The following is a 15,815-nucleotide window of genomic DNA, read 5'->3' as shown; positions in this document are numbered from 1 at the left end:
TGTCCAGTTCCAAAAAGAACACAGTCCCTCTCCTTCTGGGACACCTGTCCCTCCCAAATTTCACCCCCTGGGGCTGAGGGGTCTCTTGAATAGAGATCATCTTCTTCTTCTCTCTTCTTCGAAGTGGAGGGCACCACCACCACCCTCCTCACCCGTCGTCTCTGTTCACACTCCTCCACATCACCGCACTCTCTTGGCTCTGAGCCATCGCCTCCCCCTAGAATGCAGTCTCTGTGTCACAGGAACCCAAGGGTTCTGTCATGGCTATTTAAGAAAAGTCCAGCCAAAGGCCACTCCATCATCTCCTCCCACCTCAGATCCTTCTCAACATCTCTCAATCTCATCAACTTCAGGAGGAATCAGCATTTGCAAGGTTTCCATCCTCCCCAGAAGGGTTAAAAGTCCCAGGCTCTGCTGGTTTGCTTCATGAACTCCCACGCTTGGCTGCCCTGCTGGGCACCCCCCCCCCCCCCCCTCTCCTTCACACTGGCCGCGCTATCACAGGTACCGGCTCTAGCTCTCCCTCTCTCCGGGATGGGGGGGAATGGAGGATGGCTGCCCGAAGCCCTTGCAATGTTCTCCTCCACCCTTGGGCCCAGGCCTGGCCTACCTCCCTCCGGCCGCATGGCTCCTCTCCCACCCTGCCCAGCTCGGCCGGGCAGGGAGGGTTGAGGGCCTGCTCCGTTCAAACCGGAATTCAAAAAGGGAAGTTCCCCTGGGAGTTCACAGCTTTTAACCCCTGTGTTCTCAGAGGCGTATCCATGCCCTCAGTGGACAAACCAGGTGCCAATATTAAAATCTGAACACCGATTGGCTTGACCACACCATCACAAAAAACTTCATTTCCTCTCAAACCACAACACTAGGGTCTTCAGCTTTCAAGGAATCGTCATGTGGGCCTTATTAAAGCAGCTCCATGGATCAAGTCATTAGAATGATGATAATTAATCAAGGTGATTGACACAGAGATTGCAGGTGCACACACCACAATGTTTCACTGTGCTAAATATCACCTGCTACTCCTTAAATGTGTTGTGGCCTACAATGTACCACATGTACTAAACATTGGCAATACAGAGTTTACACTTTAAGCAGTAGCAGACTGAAGCAGATGCTGAAATCTTCATAACTATCCCCACTTTAAATGTCTTCCTGACAAAAAAAGTATTTTTCATTATCTGGATCTGATTTTTGTTTGATGCTTGAGCAAAGAAATAATGTCTTTTTTTTACCAGCAGTGTCTTAGCTACACAATAAGACTGAAAAATCCTTCTGATTTTTCTTGTGGGTACACTCTGTGATAGGAAACATGTAGAAATCATGTGATATCAATGTGACAGAAGGCATGCAGGATAAGTAATTCCTATTTCCTTGAAGACGAGATAAATATTCCACTGTTCTGAAATTTAATTTCTGTATTTAAAGCAGAAAATTGAGAAGGTACAAACTTTTGTTGGAATGGAAACAGATCATTAAAAGCAAATGTAAAAGTTAAAAAAGAAGGAACTTATTTTTTAAAATACAATGTATTTTTATTTGAATGCAGGAAATTTTTTCCCTTGTAACTATTATTGTTACCAGTAATTGTTGACTTGATGGAAGTGGAAACATGTGAAGTTCTGACCACCTCAAAACTTCAAAAGTGACAGGTTTTATATTTCTGTCATTCAAAAATGATCATATGTTCATAAACTTTTTAATTTTTTATTTGATTTAGACATCATCAATAAGCTGGCTGCATTTTTGATGTTTGCAAATACTAGCTTGTGTTTTTCTTCAAGTTTGATTTTTCACTATTTAAATGTTTAACTACAGAGAAAAACAGCTGTTTGCTAATTTAGCAGGCCTCTGTTTAGACATAGAAATTTTTCCCTTTTACACAAGTTTCTTTGGACATTTTATGTCGTTTAATATGAGCTAGATTGAGCTCCCCCTCATTGCACAGAGCTGCATTTGCTGTCATAATAAGTCTTGTACAGAGTGACTAGGCTCTCTGAAATCTATTTGCAACAAGAAATGAAAAATGAGCTGTAGAACTCTGGCTTTCAGCCCCTGAGAGATCCAGGGAGTACCAATGCAGAGACTGCTCCTCCAGCCTGTGCTGCTGTTGGCACTGCTGCATGCCAAGAGCAGCCATGAGGTTGCCACCTTATGGGATGGGTGAATTGACTTTCAGATCAAACTTCTGAAGTTATTTTATGAGATTGCAGCGATGTGTTGTTTCTTATTTCTCTCAGATCTGCAAATGATAACATTAGGTCTCCCTTGCAGGAATCATAGCAGTGAAACCCTCTCTCTCTCCTTAGCATCTTCTGCCTCTCTTGCTGGAGGTTTCCTTCAGGTTGTTTTCAAACACAAGTGCAGATGATAGCACAAAACTCCAATCTGTGTTTATTTTTCTGGGTGTTCTTAGGGAGGTCCTTTTCGATGTGGAGCTTGGTAACCTCAGACTAAAGTCTCATTTTACCAAACCAGCTAAGCACATGCTTGATTTTGAGCAAACAATTTTAAATAGTCTTATGTGCCAGGTATGTGCTTAAAGAGTTTGCTAGATAGGCAGGGATAGGAACAGGCAGATGAGGTGGTGTGGAGAAACACCTCCCATTCCAGCCATAAACAGGAGCAGTCTCCTGCCTCTGAAGTCTGTTTCAGAAGCAGCCTCTCTAAAGGCACAATTAGCTGCATAGTGACAAAGCTGGGCTGCTGAAGTTCACAAGGCAATATGCTGTTCCACGGCCTGAGGTCTGCACAAGGCCTACACAGGTCTAGAAAAAAGCTGTTAGACTTAAAATCTTCTTTCTTAAAAACGACAGTATTTGTCCCTGTTAATTTCCTTTACCAAATCTGTGTTTCTGCACATTGTATGCTACTGCTTGTGATGCTTAACTGCTTGGAACATCCAACAGAAAAATTGTGAAGGAAACAAAAACAACCCTAGAGAACGAAATCTATATATTAACAAACAAAATTTTACAATTCAAAGTTACAGGGAAAAAATAGTTTAAATGGTGTATTCCAATAGTGTGCAGCCACTTGTCTGAGCTCAACTTACTGATTTAGTCTGGTGATTGACATATGCATTTGGTGTGGCCTCTTGGATGTTTTATAATGAAAGAAAGTAAGGCTGAATCTCACTTGTCCATATGCCCTGCTGAAATGCTTTTTATTGCTTTCTTTGTCTGGTGATTATGAATTAGGAAACTTACAATGTAAACTAAATCAAATTATAAATCAAAAGCTTTGGAAGGGCTGAGGTTTCCTCAGTGAATCCCTTTTGTGCCTCCAAAATTAGCGTTGTCAATCAAAACCAACAGGTGGTGTATGGTTACAGAGAGTGAATCCCCTCTCACAAGAAAGTTTCTTTCAGGAAACCAATCAGGACTGGCCCTGACATGATGAGGCAGACGTGTCAGCAGAGCTGGGGTATATAAAGCGAAACAACTATGTTAGCACTTCTGAGCAGTCGTGCATTCCCCGCCTCGCCTCGGGTGTAGGGATTGCAAAAAAACAAAACTACACCGTCAAGACTGTGTAGTTTTGTTTTTATGATTAGAGGCTCTTCAATTCTCATGCTGGGATTGTCTAAAAAAATCTTACTCTGGATAAGGACGTCGTTCAAGAAGATTTCGTTGGGCTTAGCCCACTCTTGCAGGCACTTTGAGAGATCAGGTTAGTGGCATGCTTCTGCTGGTCTAATAACTGTTTTATCAGTCATTAATAATTCTGATACAATTTATTATTTATAAATTTTCTCACAGGGGGTTGTAGATTTCAGGGTATAGAAATGAAACACTTAAATGCTCTGTCAAGGTTATAGCCTTAATTTCTGGAGCAAGCTTTGATAACTCTCTGCAAAAAGGTTTTTTTCTAGTGTATTTTATTGCTAAAGACCACATAAATTACGATTTTAAAAGTGCATGGAAACACGCTTAACTTAAAAACTCCTTTCTGTTGGGAGTGTTCAAGGTTATGCTGCTGAGAGATAAACTGAGAAGCTCCAAGAATAGCTCTGATAAAATGCACATGGTATCAGCTAAGTGCTGATGACTTTTTAAGGAAAACAACTGCAAAGGTATCAGTTACACGGCAGCTCTGGAACACTTGTCTGCTGTCATTCATGGCTGGAAAGGTTATTTCTGGAACATGACATTTTAGATGCATACTTCCAATTCTAATTATACAAGAAGCCTTATAAGATCAGGTCTTCATCACCAGAATTTGCTTGGACAATGAAATATAGAAACTTTGTGGGATCTCCATGGAAATTATCCTTGATTAAATTATTTCTGATATCTTATGGAAACTATATAAATATATATATATATATAAAAAAAATATATATATTTATATATATGTATATGTATATGTATGTATGTATATGTATATATGTATATGTATGTAAATGAGCTTTCATAATGTTTAATTGTATTGTAAAATTATTCCCATTTCTTTTAGCTGAGTTTCAAAATATAGTCATAACTGAACCTGAAAATTCCAATTCAATATCCAGTTCTGCCCTTATGCCCTTATTGCATGCATGCATCAGGGCCTGATTTCTATGAAGGAACACAAGTAATGAAGAATTTTCACCCCTTTGAGAGATAGAATAAATTTGACTCATAGTGAAAGAAACTTCACTTTCTAATTTTTAATTTAAGCTTGGGACTGTCACAAAATCAGACACAAGAGCAAAAGTAAATGGAAGTTAATATTTGAGTAAGTTTGCCTTGAAATATTGTGGGATTTTTCTGGTTTTTGATATCAGATATGTTCTGAGTGAATTTTTTTAATGAGAAAAAATGTAACTTTAATGGATGTATGATAATATTAAGAAAATAATAGCTACCTTTTTAAAAACTGCACAATTCAACATCAGTTAGTTGATGTCATAGGTCATACAAATATAAAATATCAACACACAAGCTTTTCTATGGCAGTGTGTTATTTCAAAGTAAGGTCTTGTGGCATAGCAAGAGAAAACAAACTTTCTTTCAGATTTCATATGGCTTTGCAGTTGTTCAAGCCATCAGTGTCAGTGGCTACTTTATATCTTAGCTCACATTTCGAAGGTGGCTGTCTTTCCATACTCAAAATTCCACTGAGAGACTCTCTAAGAAAAAGGAGAATTTTATCTGCATCTTTATTGCCAATATGCTTCTGTGAAGTGAAATTATTCGCTAATTTCACAGTGCTTTTAAATTAGAGTATTTTGGCATTTTTGGCATTATTGCATTATTAATAATGCAAACTTTATTATTATTATTTATTAGTAATAATTTATTAATAGTTTGTTGATACCAGATATGTTCTGAGTGAAAATTTTTAATGAGAAAAATGTAACTTTAATGGCTGTATGATAATATTAATAAAATAATAGCTACCTTTTTAAAAACTGCACAATTCAACATCAGTTAATAAATGGGTCATACAAATATAAAAAATCAACATAATTGGCATTATTAAGATAAATACATTGTAGATTACCACATTTCTTTCAATTGCTTCTCAGTGACCTAGTTGTCTTGTCATTGCAGAATGCAAATATTTTGCACCAGCCAAATATTTTTTAAAATTACACAGGGCAATTTTTTCCTGTCAAGTAAAACAAGTTAGTAGACAAAGAGAGGCAGCCTGAATGACCTGTGGAAGGTCACACAGTGAGTCAAGCAGAGCTTTGTCTCCTGCTGCATACCTGCAGTGCCAAAGCACAGCTCCACTAAATATAATGGTTTCCCATCCAGTTCAGCCAAGCACATTCATTCCAAGAGTAATTTGACAGACAAATTTGTCAAAACCCACAATCTTTGCATTTGCAATCTTTCACCAGGTCACTCTGATATAAAACTGAGAGGAATAAATTGTTCAGAAAATAGTTGCATATATTCTTCAAATCTTGCAAGGAGTGTGTGGATATAATGATTTTCACCATTGAAATCTAACTCTGGGGGTTTTTTGCTTGCAGAGTGCCTGTAAAGATGACGACGAAAGCACCAACATTCACACAGCCCTTACAAAGTGTTGTGGCACTGGAGGGTAGTGCCGCAACCTTTGAGGCTCACATTAGTGGTAAGGCTTTGGTTCATTCTTCCAAGATTTGCTGTTGTTTAGCACTAATTTGTTTTCTAATGTTTGTGCTAAGAAACATGATGACTCTTTTCACAGATCATAATCTGGTACGAATGGGTAAAGAGGAGTGCTGAAATGTGGATATATATCCACGACATATGGTGCTGAACAGCTCCTTGAAATGTACATGCATAAAAATAAATACTGTGCTAATAAGGGGACTTCACATGGCTGTGGGAAGAATAATCTCATTTGGATGATGACTGGGCAGGATTAGAAGTCAGGGTACAAAAAGCAGGGTTTACACTAGTTCTTCCAAGACCTTTTGTTAAGCTTTACTCTAGCAAAGCTGTATTTCTGCTTCAATTAAGTTTCTGCTCTTAAGTTTTCCTAATTCCAGAGTTCAAGAAGGGACATTAAGAGCACAAAATCTAGGCCCAACTGGCCACTGAAGAGGGCAGAAAACCCCAGTGTGCTAACAAATAGAGGTGTATGGTGATCACGATGTCAGCACAAGGCTGGATTAATATAAGTTGCCTGTGCAATTTAAAGATAACAAGCAATTTAAAGGATACTTGATTTCTCCAGTCTACACACTACTCAAACACCCTATCTTGTGCAAAACCCCAAGCAAACCCCTGAGACAGCGTTACCAGAGACCCAACACCCTGCTCTAAGAGTGTCTCTGACCTCGGCAGTGACTAAGGAGAAATGACATGTGCTCCTGCTGGTGGAATTATATTGTCTTACAGGTATTAGCAATGTGATGATCCACATACCATAAAGCACTACTCAGATGCTCTGTGACAGGTGCAAACACATGATCTGTGCAACTATAAAGATCTCTGACATCTATGATCCGTGTATTTAATCCCTTGGTCCCTTTGCATGACACTGGCTCATCCGAGGTGTTTGAATATGTCCTGCAGTCTCCATCCATGACATTTGCTCATGCCATATTCTATTATTTGGCCCTTATTCTTCAATTAATTGTCCTGATTTTCTCTTCTTGCCTCTATACTGTAAATTTTCTGTGAAATTTTTTTTCACTTTTACAACAGTTATTGTTATTATGAACACCTAAAAATATTATCAGAAAAAGTTAGGATGCTAGTTTTATTATTCAATGTGTGATTTTGGCTAATTTCATTTGTATGATATTATGGAGTACTTGGGAGGGGAACTTGATTTCTCACCAAGTGAAGATACAGCAATATTTCTTATACCATATGCCATATTTGTATGTTAGCCTCAAATATCTTGTGAGACAACATCTTGTTAGGTTTTTTCACATTGTGAGATTCTGGTATATCCTTCCTGCCCTAAGAACATCCTCCTGGTTTGAAAGATCTGACAGTGGCATTTGGTTTTCTGCAGCATAAAAATCAGGAAAGGCTTTTACTACAATTGCATAAATAAAGGATTACACAGCTTTATTCTGCTGTAATGTCAACCCTTTCTACGTGAAATGAATTATTTTTAATTCAAAAATCCGAATTTTTCTCCATCTCAAATAACACTGGACTATTGTAAATAAGTCAAGTATTAATACAGAGCTACAGTTCAAATGTGAAGAGCTCAGTTAATCTACAAGTATCAAGAAGAGCTTAGCAACCACCTGAGATGTGATTTTGCTGTGTGCAAACTAGAACAAATGAACTGTGCTGCTGTATTAGAATGTGAATTAAGTGTCACATTACAAAGGGATGATATCAGATGAATATACCCAGCATGTAACAGAAAGCACAGAACACACAAACCCTGTTATTAAAAGCAGCAAATGCCAGGGCAGCCAGGACACTGTCACAGGAGGAGTCCTACTGGGTCACCAGTGACTGAGTCATGGGACAAGAAAGTCAGAGGTGTTGCTGGAATTAGAGCTGCGCCAAGCTCATGTCTCCACAATACTGATCAAGTTTGAATTTTTTCATAAAGAATTAACCTATGCACTGCTTACCTTTCCTGAACTGGCATTTTCAGGTATTACCCAGTGCAAGGCAGCCTTTTCACAGTGCTTATTTTTGAAAGCAGCACACAGACCATACACAAGCTGGCATCCCCTTTCACATCATGGTCAGGAGAATCTTTTTGAACTCAATTACTTGAATGCTGAATTTGAGGACTACAGGTTGATTTTCTTCTTTTTGGTATTAAAGTTCAAAAAACCTCAAGGACAGTTTTGAAATGAAAAATAATTGTCCTGATCATTAACAGTCAAATCATAGTGTATTTGGGACATGTAGAAGTAAAACCCTACTCCATATAGACTGGGCACTTATATCTATAATCTGAGTTATATCTTACCTAGCTCTGTGACCTGGGACTAGCACAGTGCTAGTAAATTTGTAGAGTTGAGTTTTTAAGTATAAACTTGGGCTCAGATTTCTAAAATGGCTTCTAGCTTTGGATGCCTTGTACACAGCAGTTTGAGACATCAAAATAGACTCAATTTCAAAGGTGCAGGCCTTTTTCAACCTGCCACAGAAACTCCCATTTTTGCTAATCATCATATGATACCACCACAAGAAAATAAAACTTTTGACAATGTTTCAAGAAATTCACTATTGAGGACATATTTTGGGGGATTGCCTAGCTTAAAATATTTTAAAACAAATTTTCACAAATATTGAAGACACATAGTTCTGAATGAAATTACTGGGGTAAGCTGCATACTCTAAGTTTATGATGATAATGCCCAAGTTGTCCTACATCAATAGCACAAAATTGAAGTGTACTATCCCATCAGGACTGCTTGGTAACTTCCATTTGTGAATTTAACAATGCCTAAATGTACATTTGCCCTTTTGATTTCTAATCCTCCCTAAAACTGTCCACATTTTCTTTCTGTGTATGTGTGTGTTCCTGTTTTACATTTCTCTAAATATCAGTCTTTACAGTGAATAAGATTTTAAACTTTCCTAACCAATCTGATGGAATCGGTGGAAGCCTCAATCTTCATATCAGCTTCTCTTTCACTTTAGTCTCACACAGTCATCTTCCTTGCACATCAAATCCCCTAATAATTTATTCAGTTTATAGGAAGGATACTCTAGAAAGGAAGCAGAATTCTGTGCACCTGGGGTTTTCCAAACCACAGACATTAGAACTGGGGAAATTAATTCAAGTCTCAGTTCTCGTTCCTTAGCCCCCATGCAGTGCAACTGGTGATTTGGGTTGAGTGGAAATAAACATGAAGTGAATTTGGGAGGATTTTAAATTTGAAGAAATTATGTTCTAGAACTACAAAAAAGACTTTAAGCTGGAACAATCTCCTTAAATTACCTGTTCTCCTTATGTGTGTGCTTCATATAAGAATTTTACTTGTTCATCAAATGGATTTAAGTTACTCAGTAAATTTGGCTGAGTAGAACACTGAGAAGAGACTTTCCACAGGCAATCTAAAATCACCATTTAAAACCAAAAATCAGCTGTTGTTAAAATTGAAATTTTTCTGACCTCAAGACTCTTGCTCATGACCCTGACAAAAAAGAATAATATATTTGAACAGCAGTTGATTCCAGATGACTGCTGTTGATCAAACTCAAAAAAATCCAGAAAAAGAAATTGAAGCCCCAAAACTTTGCTAGCATTTGATTTTAATGTCTACAGCAGTCACTTCTTCTGTCACTTCATTTTCTGAAGCCATACTAATTTTAGAACATATGCTTCATTTAGTTGGAAGTATTGATCTATATATTATCTCCAGACTATTGGACTGGATACATAGGCTAGCAATAATCGATCCTACTTAGATACTAGAAAATATGCCTTAAAAATAGCTCACATTAATTAATTCATCCTCCTCATGAATTTGATGAACTTCTATTTCTTAGTAAGACTGCTAAACACGACAGTTTTCTCATTATTCAAGCGATTTACTAAAGACAGGAACCAGTGCAGCTGCCCTACTGCTCTGTGCATTTTAGAGCCTTTCTAAAACCAAATTCCTTTGCCACTGTGCCACTGGACATGTATCTGTGCTGATGGCATTATGCTCCACTGCAGCTGTGTACACATGGTAATCTTTCATGTCTGGCATTTCATAAAATCTTGATCTCCATTTGTCTTCCTTTTTCTGCAGGTTTCCCAGTTCCTGAGGTGAACTGGTTTCGGGATGGCCAGGTTCTCTCTGCTGCAACTCTGCCCGGTGTGCAGATCTCGTTTAGTGATGGCCGCGCTAGACTGGTGATCCCCACCGTGACAGAAGCCAACAGCGGGAGATACACCGTGCAAGCCACCAATGGCTCTGGGCAAGCGACTAGTACTGCTGAGCTGCTGGTCACAGGTACACAGCAGTTACAGAAAGGCACCTCTCTCTGCCTGCTAGCGGGGGGAGGGAGATTTTCACATAACAAAATGGTTCAGATTTCAAGTACACGATCAGCAAAAAAAATAGCGAACCACATTCCTTTTCCTGAGGTAGTCTAGAACTCAGCATGTGTTCTCACCAGTAATGTCTAACAGTGTCCTTTACATTCTAACTGTATCATGTTTTATCTTGATCTCACAAACTCTTATTCATGATTACAAGCTTCTGGCTCAGCCCTTGTACATGTAGCTCCTTATGGTCTATCACATGGACTACACTGAAATTGCCCATAAAACAAAGATTGAAGTTGTGCAGGATGGAGCCATTAATGATATCTATTGGTATCAATGATATTTAACAGGACAAGTCACATAAAGGTCCATACCAAAAGACTCTGCTAATGCCTGTGGTTACAAGCAATGTATCTGTAATTCTAGAAACATTTGCAATCATAGGTGTAATCAAAAATAACATTTTGAATGTTTCAGAAAGTGCTATCATCTGCCAGTAGCATGTGAAGAAGAAAAAGACCTCATGCACTTCTAGTAATGAAAGTATCTAGTACTTGCCATTTTTTTTAACAGAAACTATTGTTTTTCTGTTTACTTCTTCACTAAAAATGCAGCTGCAACAGCACCACCAAACTTCTCACAACGACTACAGAGCATGACTGCAAGACAAGGAAGTCAAGTTCGACTTGACGTGAGAGTGACTGGAATCCCTACACCTGTGGTGAAGTTCTATCGGGATGGAGTAGAAATTAAAAGTTCCCCCGATTTTAAAATTTTACAAGAAGGAGACCTTTACAGCTTAATCATTGCAGAAGCATATCCTGAAGACTCCGGCACCTATTCCGTAAATGCCACAAATAGTGTGGGACGTGCTACTTCAACAGCTGAATTGCTAATTCAAGGTAAGTGAGCTGAAGTTGCAGGCCATGAAAATCAGAGCATTTTTTTAATGGTAGTTGTGAAATAGGCATGACTTCATAGCAGTTATATCAACAGGTTAATTTATCATTTCTTTCTCGAGAGTTATTAGCTTGCTGTAAAAAAAAAAAGCAGCGTCTTTGATGAAATTTGCCAAAGATTTTTGTCTGAGATTTAAAAGGACCTTTTCTGCAGAATGTGTCTTCTTTAAGCAGAGGATATAGTTGATGGAAAAGGTGTGGGATACCTTGAGTTGTTCTCATTTTGGTCTGCAAATCTCTCCAAGTTTTATTTGCAAATTGACTTTGATAGAATAGATAAGTTAGACTGCATAGCTGTACCTAGTCTTGTGAAGGAGGCTGGTAAGGGTGAAGACAGTTCTTAGAGAATTGGGGCAGGGAAGCATGCTACCCAGAGCAGTCTTGCTTGGATTTCACCTCAGTCAGGCTTAGAGACTCTGTAATCATTGTAGATCCAGGACTGATATGAAGAATCTACAATGAATGCATTTTGTTTTGCTTTGAGGTTTTTTTCCTAGTGATTTGGTAATGTAAATATTGTAACTTAATGTTGTTTCAACTGTTTTCACAACTATCTGTCTGTAGATACTGAAGGTAAAACAGATGGTTGTTTAATTATTTTTCTGTTGTATATGTCAATTTTTATATAATTGGAGTTGACCATTCATTGATTTCTCTCTTCTGACCACGTTTTCTCTCCAAAGGCGAGGAAGAAGCCGTTCCTGCTAAAAAGACAAAGACAATTGTATCGACTGCTCAGATTTCACAAACAAGACAAGCCAGAATTGAAAAGGTAACATTTCCAAAAGCAAAGCAGGTATGGCTGAAATGTGGAGGATTACTTCTGCAGTCCCTCACCCTAGCTTTCTTCTTCTTGTTTTTCATTGTAGAAGACTGAAGCCCACTTTGATGCCAGATCACTTACAAGTGTTGAAATGGTTATAGAAGGTGCAACCACCCCACAGCTCCCACACAAGGCACCTCCACGAATGCCTCCTAGACCTACATCCAAATCACCAACCCCGACAACTGCTGCAAAAGCACAAATGGCACGACAGCAATCACCATCACCTGTTAGGCAATCACCATCACCTGTAAGACATGTCAGAGCACCCACACCTTCACCAGTAAGGTAAAACTACTATTCTTTTGGGCAATATTGCTTTTGGAATCACTTTTACATAGAGAAGTAATGCTGCAGAATGACAGCACAGTATGGAATGAAAGAATGCACCGACTTATTAATGACTGTTTTTTTTCTCATGGTGAGCTGTAATGTGCTATATCTGCCACGGCTACACAAGTGTGGGTCCTCTATGTAGATTTCTATCCCCTCTTTTAGAAAATTCCATTTTATTGCTCTACATAGAGTCAAAGTATCATTCACAGCTCAATTTCATGACGAAACAGAAAAAAACCCAGTAGAACAGTTGGCTCTTGATTATTTTAAATTAACAGAGAAAAGAGCAATGACACTGATGAGTGGCAAACAGAATGAAAGGATATGTAAAAAAACTTGAGCTCGTGTTCCTTGTATGTACTGGTAATAACTACAGAAATAATATTTTGAAGGTAGGCAAACTAAACGTGGTTATGGAAAAATGAAGTTTATTTCCTCTCTAGACCTTTGTAGAAGGTCTAGAGAGGCAAAGTGAGTGATTTGAAGAGCAAGGCTCGTGGTCAGGGAGACCCCATGAGGTCTGTGCTGAGGGGCAGGTAAAGCAAAGAGTGTTATGAAAGTCCTGCAGTTTCAGTATCCTGAAGTACTATGTCTCCAATGCAATGTCTCCAAGCTGAATGCTCAGAAGAGCCCCATTTAAGTCGCCAGAGCTGGGTGTACTGGTGAATTTTACCCCATTGATACCTTGCAAGGACAGGAATAAATGGATTGATAGCAACTAGCAGTGAATAACAATCAGCATAAATGAAAAAGGAATTCAATAGCGACATCTAGAGCACATTCAGAACTAGAAATTTGCCTTGCCTTGCTAGTCAGATCCCTTTTAATACAAGAAAAAAACTAAATCTAAAAGTTAACATGATGCTGCTGCCCCCTACTGCTGCTTTTTGTTAACGTTGACTGGGAAATACCACACAAAAAATTCCACTAAAAGAAATTCTAAGTTAGAAAGCCTGTTTAAGAATTTTGGAAAATGCTTTAAAACTGTCTGCTCGGATTAGGACTGAATTTTTGGAATGTCATAATTTAGAAACTAGCACTTTCCAAGTGGAAATAAATTATTGTGTCTGAGATCTGTAAGTGTAAGTGCAGGGGAAAATATTCAGCACTGATAGGAAATTTGCCTGGATCATGGGTACATATATGGGTGATACATGAAAATAAGATGTAGTACAGAAATGCATCCAGTTGTTTTTCTAGGTGGTTGCCACATGACATTTTTCTCAAGACTGGTTACAATTATGATTTTGTCTCTCTACAGAGACTGGACCATGACAGTATAATGTAGTATTTACAACCTGTGAGCCTTTTGTATTATTCCTATGGGAAGAATTAGGATACAGCAAACGCAAAATAATTTTTATATTTCAAATATATTTGATTGACTGAAATTTCTTTTGCCACTTGTTCTTATTTCTTTTTGGAAGCTAAGCTACTACAAAGACGTGTTAAAGTTATGAGAATGACAACAGTTAGGCGTAATGTTAAGAAAAACAAGTTAGTGTCATTTACAAGTAGAGCCTCTCAAAAACCTTTCTTAAAATGAAACTACACATTACTGGAGATATCCTGTATGGGGGAAGTTGTTTATACAGTTTCACTCTGTGGCAGTAGATTAATGATATTGAAATGATATTGATACTCTTTTTTTTTTTTAATAGGTCAGTTTCTCCTGCTGGGAGAATCTCCACCTCACCTATTAGACCAGTGAAATCTCCATCTCCAATCCGTAAACCACACGTGGTGACAACAGCTGGGGCTGATGTCCTTCCTCCTTGGAAGCAGGAAGGATATGCTGGAACCATGGAATCCCAGATGAAGGAAACAAGAGTATCCACAAGCACTACCCAAGTCACTGAGGAAAGATGGGAAGGGAGATACGGGGTCCAAGAACAAGTCACTGTCACTGGCACTGCTGCTGGCGAGGTGGCCACTGGTGCTAGAGAGGTAAAGTCTCTTTCTGGAAAAATTATTGGGTTTGGTTTGTGTGGGGTCTCACCACTGCTGGATAGATTCGCTAAATGGAATCTGCTACATGGAATTTGAGAGGCTATGTGTAAAGCCTTGTGTGCATCTGCTGTTGAGAGAGTTGTGCTGCAGATGTGGAAATGCTTCTTTGCAACACTCTGTCTCTGTACTGGTTTTGTGCTTCTTCTGAATGTATGCAAAATATGAAAAAAAAATCTTTTGATGTGACTAATATAGGTGAGAAAGGACAGTGAAAAAACAGCAGCTATTGCTACAGTTGTTGCTGCTGTGGATCAAGCCATGGTGAGAGAACCAGCTCCAGGTGCTGCAGAGCAAACTGCTAAAAGGACAGCAATGACTGCAGTCCACGTTCAGCCTGTTCATGAGCAGGTAGAAACAGAGCACAGACATTCTATGATTTCCCTCTATCCCTTCATCCAACACACAAACAAGGCATGATTCACTGTGAGGAATTAACCAGGTGTTACCCAGTGCACTGCAAGAGCATGCATACTCATCTACACACCTAGAATGCTCAGGTTCTTTTACACCACTCCACTCCATCATAACAGGATTGAACTAATTACTCTTCTTAAGTTGCTTTCTCTGAAAGTGATCCTCTGTTCTCTCTTCTCCTTTATTCTCTAACATTATTCTTAGAATGATGACATTTTTTTCTCTAATATCTCATTTATAATTTCCTTACTAGAAATAACATAAGTCGCCCTTAGTATTTTTCCTTTACTTGAATTCCACTCTTATTTTTCTTTCTCCTCTTACTTTGATGGTCAATTTTTTAAAATGAATTCTAAGACTTTGGTTTTTTTTTTGTTTGTTACTACAAAAATCAGATGAAAAAGGAGGCAATGGTAGTAGTTACCAGTGATAAAACCACAAAACAAACAGTGATATCAAGAACTAGAGAAGGAATTGTAACTTCACAAGAACAAAGACACATCTCTCCTGAAAAGGTGAATACGGATTGTACCTGAGATTTTTTTATGCCCTACCTTGTTCAAAAATCTGATATCTCATACAGAAGACAAGCCTATGAAGAAGAAAAATGAGATACTGTTATTATTTGTCCTCTTTATATATGTTCATGCTTGCAGTGTTATCTTTTTCTTGTCTCTTCTCTTCTCTATGATTACTCTCTTTCACTTTTTATTTCACTTCCATTATTTATACCTAAGAATGTGATAAAGTTGCAATAACTAAGACAACCTCTCTTTTCTCATATATTATGTAGTAATTTACTAGATAGCATTCTTGATCATTTAAAGAATGGACATGCAGAAACCAGCTCTTAAACTTTGTTGGGGGCAGGGTGTGTCTGTGGGGGG

At 38.4% G+C, this 15,815-nt stretch overlaps 1 protein-coding gene across 1 annotated transcript in view; it reads left to right on the top strand.

Moving 5' to 3' along the window:
* The first annotated feature begins 3,509 nt into the window (after window positions 1-3,509).
* Window positions 3,510-15,815, top strand: part of TTN (titin) — a 238,989-nt gene continuing 226,683 nt past the window's right edge. The window contains exons 1-9 of the mRNA XM_050976633.1: window positions 3,510-3,669; window positions 5,963-6,066; window positions 10,148-10,351; window positions 11,001-11,288; window positions 12,029-12,117; window positions 12,215-12,456; window positions 14,166-14,456; window positions 14,715-14,862; window positions 15,324-15,443. Of these exons, the coding sequence (XP_050832590.1) occupies window positions 5,976-6,066; window positions 10,148-10,351; window positions 11,001-11,288; window positions 12,029-12,117; window positions 12,215-12,456; window positions 14,166-14,456; window positions 14,715-14,862; window positions 15,324-15,443 (1,473 nt within the window). The 5' untranslated portion in view covers window positions 3,510-3,669; window positions 5,963-5,975. The remainder of the gene's footprint in view (window positions 3,670-5,962; window positions 6,067-10,147; window positions 10,352-11,000; window positions 11,289-12,028; window positions 12,118-12,214; window positions 12,457-14,165; window positions 14,457-14,714; window positions 14,863-15,323; window positions 15,444-15,815) is intronic.

Source organism: Serinus canaria, chromosome 7 (assembly GCF_022539315.1).
Source record: "Serinus canaria isolate serCan28SL12 chromosome 7, serCan2020, whole genome shotgun sequence".
Taxonomy (NCBI): Eukaryota; Metazoa; Chordata; class Aves; order Passeriformes; family Fringillidae; genus Serinus; species Serinus canaria.
The sequence above is the reverse complement of the archived record's forward strand: the minus strand, read 5'-3'. Positions and strand labels throughout refer to the sequence as shown.